This window comes from Sus scrofa, chromosome 3, assembly GCF_000003025.6.
Source record: "Sus scrofa isolate TJ Tabasco breed Duroc chromosome 3, Sscrofa11.1, whole genome shotgun sequence".
NCBI classification, from domain to species: Eukaryota; Metazoa; Chordata; class Mammalia; order Artiodactyla; family Suidae; genus Sus; species Sus scrofa.
In genome coordinates this window covers 87,402,191-87,418,373 of record NC_010445.4, presented here as the reverse complement: position 1 = coordinate 87,418,373, position 16,183 = coordinate 87,402,191, and the positions used below count along the sequence as shown (strand labels likewise).

The 16,183-nt window shown below is 37.5% G+C and overlaps 2 protein-coding genes across 7 annotated transcripts in view; one reads left to right on the top strand and one right to left on the bottom strand.

The window, feature by feature from the left end:
- Positions 1–16,183, bottom strand: part of ASB3 (ankyrin repeat and SOCS box containing 3) — a 111,345-nt gene that overhangs the window by 82,806 nt on the left and 12,356 nt on the right. The window lies entirely within an intron of this gene.
- On the top strand, positions 1,106–12,437 carry CHAC2 (ChaC cation transport regulator homolog 2). 2 transcript variants are annotated; one of them, XM_003125149.4, is made up of 3 exons: positions 1,107–2,403; positions 8,978–9,013; positions 11,306–12,437. In XM_003125149.4, the coding sequence occupies exons 1-3, from the start codon at positions 2,269–2,271 to the stop codon at positions 11,702–11,704; spliced, it is 570 nt and encodes a 189-aa protein (XP_003125197.1). In that variant the 5' UTR covers positions 1,107–2,268; the 3' UTR covers positions 11,705–12,437. The 2 variants fall into 2 exon arrangements, with proteins under 2 accessions (XP_020943891.1, XP_003125197.1); XM_021088232.1 differs by lacking the exon at positions 8,978–9,013 and having other exon boundaries at positions 1,106–2,403.

Genomic DNA, 16,183 nt, shown 5'->3' with positions numbered 1-16,183 from the left:
ATACAGATGGCCAAGAAGCACATGAAAAGATGTTCAACGTCACTCATTATTAGAAAGATGCAAAGCAAAACCACCATGAGGTACCACCTTATACCAGCCAGAATGGCCATCATCCAAAAGCCTACAAACAATAAGTGCTGGAGAAGGTATGGAGAAAAAGGAACACTAGTACACTGTTGGTGGGATTGTAAATTGGCGCAACCACTGTGGAAAGCAGTATGGAGATTCCTCAGAAAACTAAACATACAACTACCATTTGATCCAGCAATCCCACTCCTGGGCATCTATCCAGAGAAAACCACGATTCACAAAGACACATGTACTCCAATGTTCACTGCAGCACTATTTACAACAGCCAAGACATGGAAACAACCTAAATGTCCATCGACAGAGGAGTGGATCCAGAAGATTGGTACATATACACAATGGAATATTACTCAGCCATTAAAAAGAACGAAATACCGGCATTTTTTGCAACATGGATGGACCTAGAAACTATCATGCTAAGTGAGGTCAGCCATACAATGAGACAACAACATCAAATGCTTTCACTGACATGTGGAATCTGAAAAAACGACAGACAACTTCTTTGTAGAACAGATGCTGACTCACAGACACTGAAAAACTTATGGTCTCCAGAGGAGACAGTTTGGGGGGTAGGGGGTATGTGCCTGGGCTGTGGGATGGAAATCCTGTGAAATCAGTTTGTTACGATTATTATACAACTACAGATGTGATAAATCCACATAAAAAAATCAATTTTGAGCCAATTAAGGAAATTTGAATATGGAATAGATATTTGGTGATTTAATTATTGTTAGTTTTCTTAGATGTAATGATGGCATTGTGGTTATTAGAGAATGTTCTTATTCTTAGAAGTATTAAGCAGGGACATGCAACTTATTTCAAATGTTTTATATTAAAAAGTAGATACAAGGAAAAAAGTAAAGCAACTGTGGCAAAATGTTAATTACTGGATCCACGTGGAGAGTTTATGAATGGTCACTACATTTTTTTCCCTAATTTTCTATATGTTTGAAATTTTTTGGAAAAGACAATGGGACTTTATAACCTGGAGAAAATATTAAAAGATCCGGTTATTCTTAAATTAAGTTTTTCTTCGTGGTATTTTCCTGCTGACTTCTTAAGACTTGTTTTGCAGAGTCTTTGAACCTGGATGTTCTCATATTCTTTCATAAAGCTAAATCCTCAATTAAGATAATTTGTTAAGGCTTCTGTATTCACATACAGAAACAGACTTGCAGGTCCAAGTAAACTTCCTAAACAGTATTTTGAACCAGCAGCTCTAACCTGCATATCAAAACATTTTTTAGGATACTTGACCCTTTGGAGAAACTCATGAAAACCATTAAATTTTTCCCCAGATAAATGTACATAGATCCCAAATTTTGTATACAATTTCAGGAGGTCCCACACATGGCTTCTTAAGCCTAAATACAAGCTAAAATCTTTGCCTACATTTTTCTGAGTTAGCTTCCGAGAACACTAAAGATGAATGAAGTCGTTTCACTTGCAAAATTTAAATATATAAGCAATTTTTGTTGAAATAATAGCTCTCCCAGTCACAAAACTTAATGAGGTAAACTTTCTGCTTTTATTCGAAAGACTAAAAATATTTTTTAATATAAACAAAACAAAAAACAGGTTATATTCCGAGCTTGCACCTGGCTACTGTTACACGGGCAGAAAACCAGTTTTCAAAGCATAACAAAATGTCTTTTTATGTGCCAACTTCAGCCAGCCGTAAACAGCTCAACTCCGTATCTAGACTACACCAGCCACGACTCCCACCCTCTCTCTCTCCTCCTTCCCCCTCCCTGCTCGAAAAAGACAAACAGTTCCAGTCTTAGAACCACAAATCCCAAAACAAGATTGTGGGTGTTGTAGTCCTTTGCACACAAGCACTGCAATAAAAGCAGGGTGATTTACGGAGGCTGCTGAAGAATCCAATACTTAGCATGAAGGAGATCAAAGCTTCTTGATACCCTAAGCAAACAAAATAATCATGTTGACTGAGACAGAGTAGGAAAATATTCCTCGAACTGCAAGTCCCAGCGTGCTTTGCGCCCCCAAGGACGGAGTGAGCCCTTTGCGCCTGCCCAGCCGGTTGCTTGCGTCCGGAAAGCTGAGGTCCCTGCCGGCAGCAGAGACCACAGTGAAGGAGACAGCTACTGCTGCAGCTCCCGCTGCTACCGCCGCCGTAGACCCCTGACACCGCCGCCACTGAGGAGGAAGAGCCGGAGAAGGATGTGGGTTTTTGGTTATGGGTCCCTCATCTGGAAGGTGGACTTCCCCTATCAGGACAAGCTGGTTGGATATATCACAGGCTACAGCAGGCGCTTCTGGCAAGGCAGCACCGACCACCGCGGAGTTCCTGGCAAGGTGAGGCGCCAGTCGGTCCCCCCCACATTGTGCCCCCAGAGCCATGCTTCCCAACTCCTGGACCAGCTCGGCGGACCCCAAACCCTAACGCGGAAGGCTGAGCATGTAGATTAGGGATAGTGCTGTTACATCTATCTGTAAATTCCTTGACCACTTGCCCCCACTCCCAAACCAAGGGAACTCCTTCCAAAGCCGCTGGACATGCCGGTGGTGATTAGCTCTAGAGGCAAGAAACGTGGGCGCAAGCTCACACAAGGCTTACTTGCTGGGAGGGGGTCCCACCTCTTGACAACCACTCCCCCTCCCCCACCCCCAAGAAACAGGAAGGTAAACCTTCCTGCCACCACGGACCTGAAATACTAAAATCAGCTAGTAAATTCAGCTTTTTAGCAATTAAGTTTGTTGGCATTTCTGCATTCTGGCAGACTTTCATTGATTTGAGTTTAAACATGCATGTTATTTCTGGGCTTGCTTTCTATCTTTGCAAAGATTGTATTTCATGACACCTAAGATCACAGAAAAACTGGTTTCCAAAATTACCTCCTTAAGGAGCTTATTAATTTGATGACATTAGTTGTTAGGTACTTCAGAAGTTAAATGAGTCCTGTTCTGCTACCTAAATAACACAGTACCAATACTATACTAAATACAGATTCAACATTTTAATGTTTTTTTCTCAGTGGTTCTCCTCTAAATTACAAATGTGAAATGTAAGTTACTTGATCCATTTTTCAGTCAGGCAGGCAAAGACATTCATTCCAATATATGTATACAAAGAAAATAGCAGCTCACTGCTTATGCAAATCAGCCTCATTATTGGCCGCAAAACAACTAATCCTTAAGGAAAACTAAATTTTGAGTAACTAGTAATTTGGATAAGTCGAACACTTATTATAATTAACCTCCTAACTTTTAGAAGAGTACAGATTTTTTAAATTGCTTAGATGTACTCTAAAATACTTAAAAGTTATATGAGTCTGGGAGTTCCCATTGTGGCTCAGCAGAAATGAATCTGACTAGCATCCATGAGGATGATCCATGAGGTTCGATCCCTGGCCTCGATCAGTGGATTGAGGATCCGGTGTTGCCCTGAGCTGTGGTGTAGGTCGAAGATGTGGCTCCAATCTGGCATTGCTGTGGCGTAGGCTGGCAGCAACCCAGAACCTGGGAACCTCCATGTGACGTGGGTGCAGCCCTAAAAGACAAAAGAAAAAAAAAAAAAAAAAAGAGTTATATGAGCCTGGTTACCTCTTATTTTAAGAAAGAAATTAATATTGGCCCAAAAGCACAACATGTAAAATGCTAGAAATCAGATGTAGAAAGAGAGTGAGGTTAATTCCAAAAAATATCTGTAGTCTTACATCATGGAAAGGGAAAGTGAGGAAGGATGTAGCTTGTACCTGCTCATAAATGAGAAATAGATTAAAATCACAAAGAGTTAGAAGCCATTCTACATCAACTAGAGTTGGCAAATTAAGAATTTGGCTTTAAGATAGACAGATGGCTTGAAAGCAGGGGGAGTGCTTTAGAACAAATAGATATTTACAGGCCAACAGAAATTTCATGGCCAAAGTATCTCTAAAAATGTTATGAAACAATATTTAAGACTTTAAAGAATTAAGTTAAATAAAATTCCTTTTGAGTTGTCAGATATGAGCATTTAGAATTGCCATTCTGAAGAAAAGCCTTAATCCAAACTTCAATTTTAATGACCAAGTATTAAATGAATATGGTTATAGTAGTAGAATATTTTACTACTCTAAGTCTCAACCAAAATGTATATGTTTGTTAAATAGCACACTGGTTATGTACACTATCAGAACTGATAAGAAACTGCCAAGTCAATACAACAGTTCATAAGTCTTTTAAAAAGAAGGGGGAGTTCCCGTTGTGGTGCAGCGGAAATGAATCTGACTAGTATCCTTGAGGATGCAGGTTCAATCCCTAGCCTTGCTCAGTGGGTTACAGATCCAACATTGCCATGAGCTGTGGTGTAGGTTGCGGACTCCGCTTGGATTCTGCATTGCTGTGGCTGTGGTATAGGCTGGCAGCTGAAGCTCTGATTCTACCCCTAGCCTGCAAACTTCCATACGCTGCAGGTGCAGCACTAAAAAGCAAAAAAAAAAAAAGGTAGCTATAAAAGCTGATAGCTCTCTTTTTATTTAAATATACAAAAATACAAGGCAGGAAAGTTGTGGGAAAAAACTGCAACAGCTAATAGTTTGACATCTATTTTCATTTAAATAATCCATCATAGCATATTAAAGGAAAGCCTAAGCACATTCCCTAAGTCTACAGCTCTGTTTAAAAAAAAAAAAAAAAAAAAAAAAAATGGAAGAGTTCCCTTTGTGACTCAGTGGTTAATGAATCCAACTAGGAACCATGAGGTTACGGGTTGGATCCCTGGCCTTGCTCAGTGGGTTAAGGATCCAGCATTGCTGTGAGCTGTGGTGTAGGTTGCAGACGCGGCTCAGATCCTGCGTTGCTGTGGCTCTGGAGTAGCCGGTGGCTACAGCTCCGACTGGACCCCTAGCCTGGGAACCTCCACATGCCACTGGTGCAGCCCTAGGAAAGGCAAAAAGACAAAAAAAAAAAAAATGGAAAGAACATTATTTTACTTCACATTTTATCAAATAGATCACCAGCCTACTATAAATATTAACTACCTGACAAACAATATAAAAGGCAACAGGAAAAATCTCCCAAATTAGAACAATGACATAGATGCTACATAGGACCATGTGTTTTATAGCAACATATGCTCCTAGTGAGTTAGTCATCATTACTATGAAATGTGATATTATTAAACAAATGTTACACTCATTTCCACCTACTGCAGTGTGACATTTGTAGGAAAAATACCAAACCTACTTGCTTTACTAAATTATGCTTTCTTTTTAGCTTCATTAAACTTCAATATCTTTCTAAGTTTAATTAAGCATCTCATTTATTTGTAACAAAACTGGCAATTTCTCATCAAATTAAGGATTTTTTTTTTTTTTTTTTTTTGCAATTTAGGGCTGCACCCGCAGCATATGGAGGTTCCCAGGCTAGGAGTCTAATTGGAGCTACATCTGCCAGCCTACACCACAGCCTCTGCAACACCAGATTCAAGCCGCGTCTGCTCACTGCAACGCCAGATCCTTAATTCACTGAGCGAGGCCAGGGATCGAACCGCAACCTCATGGTTCCTAGTCAGATTCCTTTCTGCTGTGCCACGATAGGAACTCCAAGGATTTATTTAAATGTAAATTTTTTTCATATCAAAGAGAATATATTTCAATTTCAAAAAGAGAAAATATTTAACAGAAGAGATAATCATGAATATTTACTAAATCTCTAAATTTTCTAGATGTAGATCAGAAACATTACTCAATGAAAGCACCCATCATGACTCATATTTCACAACATCCTCCAATCCCATTCAGCTTACAGAACCCCTTCTTCAGTTTCAGTGCCCCCCAAAAGCCATTTAAGTGCATTTACAAATTGACATTGTTTCCCAACAGCATATTTATTCTAGGAACAGAGAACTTAAGGTTTAGAAAATATTTCAGGGTAAATCTATCAGCAGTGCCAACAGTCTATGTCTGTATCATCATAAGCAGTCACAGGAATGCATCTATTTTTCCTGTAATGACGTCTAATACATACTCTTTGTTTTCTTTTTGACTGCCACCACCTATATCCAGGACTTTACTACCTCTCCTCCTTTCAGCAGTTACTACTGACATGTAAGTGGGAGACACCAATGCAAACAATAAAACCTGAAAAGTTCTATAAAGGAAATGAATAAAAGGAGCAATGAGAGTTGAAAAGGAGCTGCTGCAAAGTCTTCTGGGAAGACAGCCAAGCCTTTATGGAGAGAGTGGCGGGAGGATATTCAAGGGATTCTAAAGAAGGAAGGGCATTCTGTACTGCGCACTGGAATATCCAGAGATATGAATGTTTGTAAAGTTATAAATAATTCATTACAGCTAGAGGGGGAAAGTGGTAAGAAACGAGGTTTATAGTTAACTCATGCTAAGGAATTTTTATTTTATCCTGTAGGGTATTACAACCTTGAAAAATTCAAAGCACAGGAGTGAGTAGCCCAGTTTTTACACCAGAAGTCATTCTAGGGCCAAGTAGAGGACAGACTGGAAGCAGGCAGTGAAATCTCTAAGGAGGCAACTGAAGGATGAACAGAAACCAGATTCAGAACATAATCAGAAGATAAAGCTACCAAGAATTGGTGACTAGGCTGGAAGAAAGGGGAAACAAGGAAACATGGAGTGCAAAACTTGTCCCCTAGACCACTAACGTTTCTTACTCAGTCTACCTACTTCCCACTCGGACGTGCATACTGTATACTTTATTATCATACTGCTCTTCCCAAAGCACTTCTTTTATCATGTCAGTCACCTACTACTCAAGTACAACAGCTCATTTCCATTTTCTCCTAAATTTCAGTGGCTTATTTTCCACTGTCCCCCAATTTCAACTCCAATCTTTGGCTTTTCAAATCTGACTCTATCCTTCTCCAGTTACCTTTCGGAATCATCTTATGTACATGGAGGACACTCTTCTAAAAGTCAGACACTTTGCCTAGTGTAATTCTGCTTCTGGACCCTCATTCAAGAGTCATGAGTCATTACCCTTTTGACAGAATTTTGTCTTTCTTTCTGACCACTCAAGATAGAAAATTCTTACTACATTTAATAAACAGCATACATCACAGTCCTTAAGTATCTCTACTATTTCACATATTAAATTCATATTCCAGAATCACAATGTAAACTCTTGAAAGCAAGAATCAAAGTTTTATATTCTCTACAACGCAGAGTAGGTATTCAATAAATATTTCCAAATTCACTTTGGGGAGTTCCCATCATGGCTCAGTGGAAACGAATCTGAAGCATCCATGAGGATGCAGGTTCAATCCCTGGCCTTGCTCAGTGGGTTAAGGATCCAGCATTGCCGTGAGCTGTGATGTAGGTCACAGATGCAGCTCAGAACTGGTGTTGCTGTGGCTGTGGTGTAGGCTGGCAGCTACAGCTCCAATTCAACCCCTAGCCTGGGAACCTCCATATGCTGCGGGTACGGCCCTAAAAAGACAAAAAAAAAGAAAATTCACGGAGTTTTCCGTCGTGGCGTAGTGGTTAACAAATCTGACTAGGAACCATGAGGTTGCAGGTTCAATCCCTGGCCTTGCTTGGTGGGTTAAGGATCTGGTGTTGCTGTGAGCTGTGGTGTAGGTTGCAGACGCAGCTCGGATCCTGTGTTACTGTGGCTCTGGCGTAGGCCAGCGGCTACAGCTCTGATTAGACCCTAGCCTGGGAACCTCCATATGCCACCTGTGCGGCCCTAGAATAGGCAAAAAGACAAAAAAAGAAAGAAAATTCACTTTGAAATTGAAGGTAATATAGCAATACCTACATGACCCATACCAAAATAGATATTCACGGGAGCATTACCTAAATAGAAAACAAGTCAAATATAAGTATCCAACAATAAAAGAATAGTTCACTGATGGCAGAATATTATCCAACTATTAAAATTATGATAAGACCTAATAGGAAAATATAATTAAATTAAAAACATAACCACAAATCCCAGGTGTTCTATGATTATGAATTATCGATACAAATGGACAGAGACTAGAAGGAAAGAGCAACAAAGATGACACAAATATCTGAATGATATAGGCTATGTGCCACACAATAGACTTACAAGAAGGTAAAATTGTGGCTTACAACTCAACTTTCTAATGAAAACACGTCAGTAGATACACAGCCTTTAGCACCACGCTGGAATTTTATTACTTTTTAAAACGCAAATTCTCAGACAGCTCCAGACCTAAAGAATCAGTAACTACCTTCAGGTATTTCTGATCTACATTTAAATTTGAGAACCACTTCTCTATAGGAAAGTACCCTGGAATGTCATGTTTTGTTCCCTGGTAAAATCATAGCAATATTTTTTTTTAAAGAAAAAAATAATCAGAACGTTTATGTATAGTTGCTTCTTCCTTTTGCTTTTCATTTTAGATAAGCCTTAGTCACAGTTGTGTTTAATATATCAATTTTAAGTGCACATAATATACCCATTATATACAAATTAGAATCTTTTAGAAAGGCCAAGATAGTCTGGATAAGGTAGATTCTCTTAATTCACTTTAAAATTTATCACAAAAAATAAGTACCTTTAAAAGTACTTAGTATTCGGAGTTCCCATCATGGTTCAGCAGAAATGAATCTGACCAGTATCCATGAGGACACAGGTTTGATCCTTGGTCTTGCTTTGTGGGTTAAGGATCCAGTGTTGCTGTATGCTGTGGTACAGGTCACAGACCTGGCTCAGATCCCACGTTGCCGTGGTGCAGGCCGGTGAATACAGCTTCGATTTGACCCCTAGCCTGGGAACCTCCATATGCTGTGGTTGCGGCCCTAAAAAGACCAAAAAAAAAAAGGACCTAGTGTGAGCAAATGAAGTTAAAATATTCCACGTCAATAGTAAGTTGCTAATGCTCAGTTAGTTAATGAACTTTAATACAGGAAAAAAAAATTTTTTTTTCTTACTTTTTTTAAAACAGCCTGGAAGAGTTGTGACTCTTGTTGAAGATCCTGGGGTATGGTATAATTTTCTTTTTTGTATAATCTTTAATCATTAAATGTTAAGATTTTTCTCAGTTTTAATAATCAATGAAATTTTATTAGTTTCACAGACAATGTGAACTATGCTGAGACTAGAATTCCTCCCTGTATTTGTTCAGTTTCCTTTCATCTGTTGGGAAAAGTCAGAATGCAGAATTCAAGGTAGACAACAAAATAAAACCATGGCATATAGTCTCATAGTCTCAATGAGTTTGTGGATAGAGAATTTTGTGGTCCCTTTTGACATTAATGGAGTGAGCCCACAGATAGCCAGACTACCTCTAAGAATCACATGGAACCAATAAAGCTTCCCTCACCTTTGCTGGGAGTCCGACATTTCAGCAAAAATCAGTCCTGATACCACTTTCTTTACTGCCTCATTTTATCAACAGCACAACAGGTTTTTAAAAAAAGTTTGGAGCACTAGAAAACATTTATTTACCTGATAATTCTATATTTCATAAATATTTTCAATCACTGAAGTACAGATTCAGTCTTTTTATTATGAGTTAAATATTTAACTTTAGAAAGGGCTTTGATATAAAAAAATCAAGTGGCTATCAACAGCAGATGAATAATGCTGAGATTATGAACTGCTTTCATAACTTACATTAGGAAAATCATCTATAAAAATGGCTTCAAACTGGTTAACCCTATTAATTAGGGTTAATAAAAGGCACTTTGTTTGTTTTTTGTTTTCTTTTCAGGGGCACACCCGTGGCACATGAATTACCCCAGCTAGGGGTTGAATCAAAGCCACAACTGCCAGCCTATGCCACAACCACAGCAACACAGGATCTGAACCCTATCTGCAACCTACACCATAACTTGGAGCAACTCCTGGTCTTTAACCCACTGAGCAAGGCCAGGGATCAAACCCACATCCTCACAGACACTATATTGGATTCTTTTTTTTTTTTTTTAATTTTTTATTATTCAAATGAATTTATCACATCAGTAGTTGTATAAGGATCATAACAATTATATTGGATTCTTAACCCACTGAGCCATGGCAGAAACTCCAGACACTGTTTCTATAGAATGTTAATTCATTCAAGGTGCTTAGCAACTTAAAGTTTAATAATAAAAGTTTAATAATTAGTTAATAAAGGTTGCCAAGAAACTAGAAAATCTGTTTTATGAACTATAAATCTTGCTTATTTCACAAGATATTTTATTAACACTACCAAAGAAAATCTTTGCAGCTAAAGTACACTGCTTTTACTGACAATGCATGGACTCTCTTGACAAAGAGGTTACTATTTAGTATTCTGGATGGAGTCATTTACAAACGATATCTGAAAGTTTAGGCAGTGAAGAAATGAAGGGGGAAATGAAACTCTTGTCTTAATAGTTGATTACCAGAGTTCCCTGGTGGCCTAGCAGTTAAGGATTTGGCGTTGTCACTGCTGTGGCTCAGGTTCAGACACTGGCCTGGGAACTTCTACATTGTGTGGGCACAGCCCCCCCACCAAAAAAAGTTGATTACTTTATTACAGAGCATTTAAAAATACAGAACCCTTTCTGCACATAGGGGAATACTTAGTATATAAAAAGATAAGTGATGCTACAACTGTAGCTGAAGCGGACAGAGGATCAAAGCCCTCCTAGCCAGCATACCAAGACTCATTCCCTGACAGCCCTGAGGTGGGCTTCACGGTGGCTACAACACTCCATGAAGCAATTTGGAAACTACTGCCACTATACCATTGGTGAAATGTTAATGATTGAAGGCTTTAGAGCTATATTTTTAGTGACCAAATGAAGACTTAATATGTTTCCTTTCAGTCCCATTAATTAAAAGAATAATTTTCAAAAATTTAAGCAAAGATAAATATCCTGATATGCAAGGAAATTAATTATTCAGAATAAAGAATTTAAAGTATCAATTCCTGGCATTCCCATTGTTACGCAGCAAGTTGAGGATCTGGCACCTCAGCAGCTCACGTCATTGCTGAGGTGCTGGTTCAATCCAACCTAGCACAGAAGGTTAATGTAGGTTAAGGATCTGGCATGGCCAAGCTGTAACATAGGTCACAGCTGTGGCTCGAATTCCATCCCTGACCCAGGAACTTCCATATGCAGGTGTGGCCAAAAAATAAAGTGCTGACTTCCTTTATTGTTTAATATATACCTCTTTAGTGCACTTTAAGTGAAGCAAAGCAAAATTGCCTTGATTTCTAAGAATATACAAGATTATTAGATCGTAATACATCTTTACCTACTTTAACCTTGTAAATACTAAATAATATATTATTTTTCAACAGGGCTGTGTATGGGGTGTTGCTTACAGACTGCCAGTAGGAAAAGAAGAAGAAGTAAAAGCATACCTTGACTTCAGAGAGAAAGGAGGCTACAGGACCACAACAGTCAATTTTTATCCAAAAGATTCTACAACAGAACCATTCAGTGTGTTGCTATATATTGGAAGATGTGATAATCCTAATTATCTTGGTCCTGCACCTCTGGAGGACATTGCTGAACAAATTTTTAATGCAGCTGGTCCGAGTGGAAGAAATACAGAATATCTTTTTGAACTTGCAAATTCTATTAGAAGCCTTGTGCCAGAAGATGCAGATGAGCATCTTTTCTCTTTGGAAAAATTAGTTAAGGAACGTTTAGAAGAAAAACAGAACTTCAGTTGCTTAAAAAGACCTAATCATTGAGAGTTTTTGTCTTCAGAGAATAGCTTCACTGCACAATGGCAATATGATTTGTAAACATTTTTACTGGAAGATCTTAGCTGTGTTTAATGTTGTAGTCGAGATATCATCAAAATTTATAGTTTAATTGCAAGTGGCCTAAACACATACATATGTGAAATATTGGGGTATAGTTAAAGAAAAAATTTGTTTCAATAATATAATGATTTTGCAACTATATGACCCTGAATACTTGCTCAAAAGAAGTGAGTTCTTTAGAAAAATATAATGAAGGACTCAGTTCAGAACTTGTTTTTATCTGAATAAATATATTTCTGTTGTTTCATATTACAATATTATTTTGAAATTGTAGAGAATTAAACCAAAAGTCCAGTAAACATAATAAGGTTATACCTTCAATGTATCCCCACACATTAACTCTGTAACTGTGGTTTAAAACACATAAGTGTAAAATAAGAAGTAACTAGAAATGTATGGTAGTATAGAAAAAATTTTGGCCTTGATTGTGAATTTCCTTGTTTAGGTATTAAATAAGACCCTTTCTAATTTAAGTCAAAAATTTTAGCATTTTAATTTAAAATTTTCCTTGGAATTATAATGTACTACACCTCTGCTTTTCTGAATAAACATATTTTACTACATGGAGGAATTTCGGCTAAAAAAGCACAAATTACATTATACAAATCACATCTACTAACAATGTAGTCTATCATTCATTTTTAATTATATTGAAACTTTAAAAAAAAGAAACATGTCCTTTCTGATATTACAAATTAACAGAAACATATATAATGAAAGTTTGCTGTTTGAAATAGCCTTCAGAATTGTGATTTTTTAAAGTAAGAAGGGGCATTACCTGATCATTTGCTTCACAGCTTTTTATTACCTTCTTATATCTTGTTACCTAACAACGGTATTCACTGAATAGTGCTGATGATGCTACTCACGTAGGAAACCTATACATGTACATTATTAACTCATACAGAAGTAACTTTCATTCAGACTAATCAGAGTATTTCATACTATAGGTGATTTTTCTCATCAGGACATATAGTCTTTAAAATCTTTCAATTTTAAAAGAATTTCAGTATTGCACAAAATCTAGTATGAACCTAATAACTAGTATGGAACTTTTTCATGTAAGTTGAAATAATGCCATCCTACATAGTAGAAACAGTAGTCCTTTTCATGTTTTTTTAAACCTATTAAACCTGATAATTTACCCAGCTATGTAACTATTTAAAATATTTTCCAACATTTTCAATATTAGTTTTCTAGAAGTCATTTCACTTGTGTGCAACAGGAAGGGTACTAACATTCATTAATGAATATCTCATAAGGATGTACTAGACACTTTACATACAAAGCATCCACTAAGCTTGTTTTCCATAGTAACTTGCACACAGTTACACATCTACTAAGTAGAAGTCCATGTCTCTCTGCACAAGATCTTTCCACAACATGTTTAAAAACCCACTTGAATTTAACCATCTTTACTACCCTGCATCTTTTTTTCAGGAGGTAAACAAGATTAATTTTTGTGTAATGAAATAGTACATGACTTCTTACATAGAGATGTTAATTTTGATGGATGCATAAAGATTCCACAAATACAATGAGCCTACCCAAGATTCACATGCCATGGCTCAGAATTACATATTAAAAGCTGGATTCAGAGATCCATCCTTAATTTTACAAACAAACCTAGGTCAAAAGGAGTTTGTGATTCTGCAAAGTGATTCTTCTACCACTTAATATATAATTGTTATGAAATATCAGGGGAGAGGGATTACTTAGGGATCCTCATTTATATGTCTTTCCAAACTTTCAGTTAGAGGTTTAACTGGAAAATATGCATGTGGTAGAGTCCGTGTCATGATTCAGCAGTAACAAAATCAACTAGTATCCATGAGGACAGGGATTCAATCCCTGGCCTTGCTCAGTGGGTAAGGATCCAGCATTGCCATGAGCTGTGGTGTAGGTCACAGACATGGCTTGGATCCTGCATTGCTGTGGCTGTGGTGTAGGCTGGCAGCTGCAGCGCCAATCAGACCCCTAGCCTGGGAACTTCCATATGCCACGGGTGCAGTCCTTAAAAAAAAAAAAAAAAAAAAAAAAAAAATACACATGTGGTATATACTCAACATTTATAGGGAAGCCATGTTCCAAAGAAGCTAGGGAAAAGGACATTCATTTTCATTGTGATAGGGAAACACACAACTAAAATGGAGAAGATAAACAATACTGAATTAGAGACAAGCTAGGGTTTGGAGCCACCAAGCCAGTAAGAATCATAAAGGTATTAACTCAGACTCTCATTCCTCAGAGAACAAATGTTAGGTTTTAAGGTTTATGAATTTAAGTATGAATATAAACCTACACTGAGAAAAGAAACTTTTAATATAAACCTCTAAATGCAACAGATTTTTAAAAGTAGGTCTTCTGACAAATTAAGAAAACAATCCCATTTACCACTGCATCAAAAAGAATAAAATACCAGGAATAAACCTACTTAAAGAGACCTATATTTCAAAAGCTATAATAAGCTGATGAACGAAATTAAAGTCAATACAAACAGAAAGATATACCATGCTCTTGGGCTGGAAGAATCTATACTGTCACAATGACTGTGCTAGCCAAGGCAACCTACAGATTCAATGTAATCCCTATCAAATTACCAAATGGCATTTTTAATAGTACTAGAACAAAAAAAAAATTATTTGTATGGAAACACAAAAGACCCCAAATAGCCAAAGAGTCTTGAGAAAGAAAAATGGAGATGGAAGAATCAGGCTCCCTGAGTTCAGAATATACTGCAAAGCTTCGGTCATCAAAACAGTATGATACTGGCATAAACACAGCCATGGACAAGTAGAACAGGACAGAAAGCACAGAGATAAACCTACACACTTATGGGAAACTAATCTATGACAAAGGAGGCAAGAATATATAATGGAGAAATAATAGTCTCTTCAATAAATGGTGCTGGGAAAATTGGACATCTACATGTAAAAGGAAGTAGAACATTCTCTAATACCATATACAAAAAATAAACACAAAATGGATGAAAGACCTAAACATAAAGCCAGATACTATAAGACTCTACAGGAAAATATAGGCAGAGCACTTTTTGACATAAATCATGGCAGTATCTTTTTGGATCTAGCTCCTAAGTAATGAAAATAAATACAAAAATAAATCTAATAAACCTAATTAAGCTTAAAAGCTTTTGCACAGTTAGAGTTCTCCTCTGTGGCACAATGGAGCACAACACTGGGACACAGGTAAATCCCTGGCACAGCACAGTGGGTTTATGATCCAGCATTGCCACAGCTGTAGTGTAGGTTGCTATCGCAGCTCAGACCTTATCCCTGGCCCAGGAAAGCCATATGCCATGGGAAAGCCAAAAAAGAAAAGAAAAAGAAAAAAAAAAAAAAGCTTTTGGATAACAAAGGAAACCATAAAGAAATAAAAAAGACAAACCACAGAATGAGAGAAAATCTATGCAAATAAAGTGACCAATAAGGGATTAGTCTCCAAAATATACAAACGTACCATGCAGTCTACATCAAAAAAAGAACCCCCCCCCAAAAAAAGAGGCAGAATATCTAAATAGATATTTCTCAGATCTCCCACTGTGGTGCAAGTGGGTTAGGAATCCTAGTGCAGTAGTTTGATCCTTGGCCTGGCACAGTAGGTTAAAGGATACAGCACTGTGTCAGCTGCAGCATAGTTCACGATGTGGCTTGAATTCAATCCTGGACTGGAACTTCCTCATGCCACAGGTATAGCCATAAAATTAAAAATAAATAAATAAATTGTAAAAATAAAATAAAAATAATAAATATTTTAAAAATAATGAAATATGGGAGTTCCTGTTGTGGCTCAGTGGTAATGAATCTGACTAGTTCAGATTTGAAGGAGAAATTGAAAAGCTTTACAGACAAGCAAAAACTAATAGAACTCAGCACCACTAAACCAGCTTTACAACCAATACTAAAGGAACTTCTCTAAGTGGAAAAGAAAAGGCTACAACTAGAAACAAAAATATCACAAATGGCAAGGCTCACCAGTAAAGGGATACATATAGTAAAAGTAGGAAATCATCCACACACAAAAATGCGACCAAAACCAGAAATCTTGAAGACGGTACAAATGCGGGACATTGGAAATGCATTTGCAATTAAGAGACCAAGAACTTAAGGAGTTCCCATTGTCAATCAGCAGCAACAAGTAGGGATAGTATCTATGAGAACACAGGTTTGATCCCTGGCCCTGCTCAGCAGGTTAAGGATACAGGGTATTGCTGTGAACTGTGGTATAGGTCACAGATGTGGATCAGATCTAGGCCTGCTATGGCCATGGTGTAGGCTGGGAGCAGTAGCTCTGATTTGATCCCTAGCCCAGTAACTTCCATATGCTGCAGGTGGCACCCAGAGAAAAAAAAAAAAAAAAAAAAAAAAGACCAGAAACTTAAAAAAA

Coding starts and splice junctions, on each gene's coding strand:
- CHAC2 (XM_003125149.4), top strand. CDS start 2,269: ATGTGGGTTTTTGGTTATGGGTCCCTCATCTGGAAGGTGGACTTCCCC. Junction 2,404..8,977: donor ACCGCGGAGTTCCTGGCAAG/GTGAGGCGCCAG, acceptor TTTTTAAAACAG/CCTGGAAGAGTTGTGACTCT. Junction 9,014..11,305: donor CTCTTGTTGAAGATCCTGGG/GTATGGTATAAT, acceptor ATTTTTCAACAG/GGCTGTGTATGGGGTGTTGC.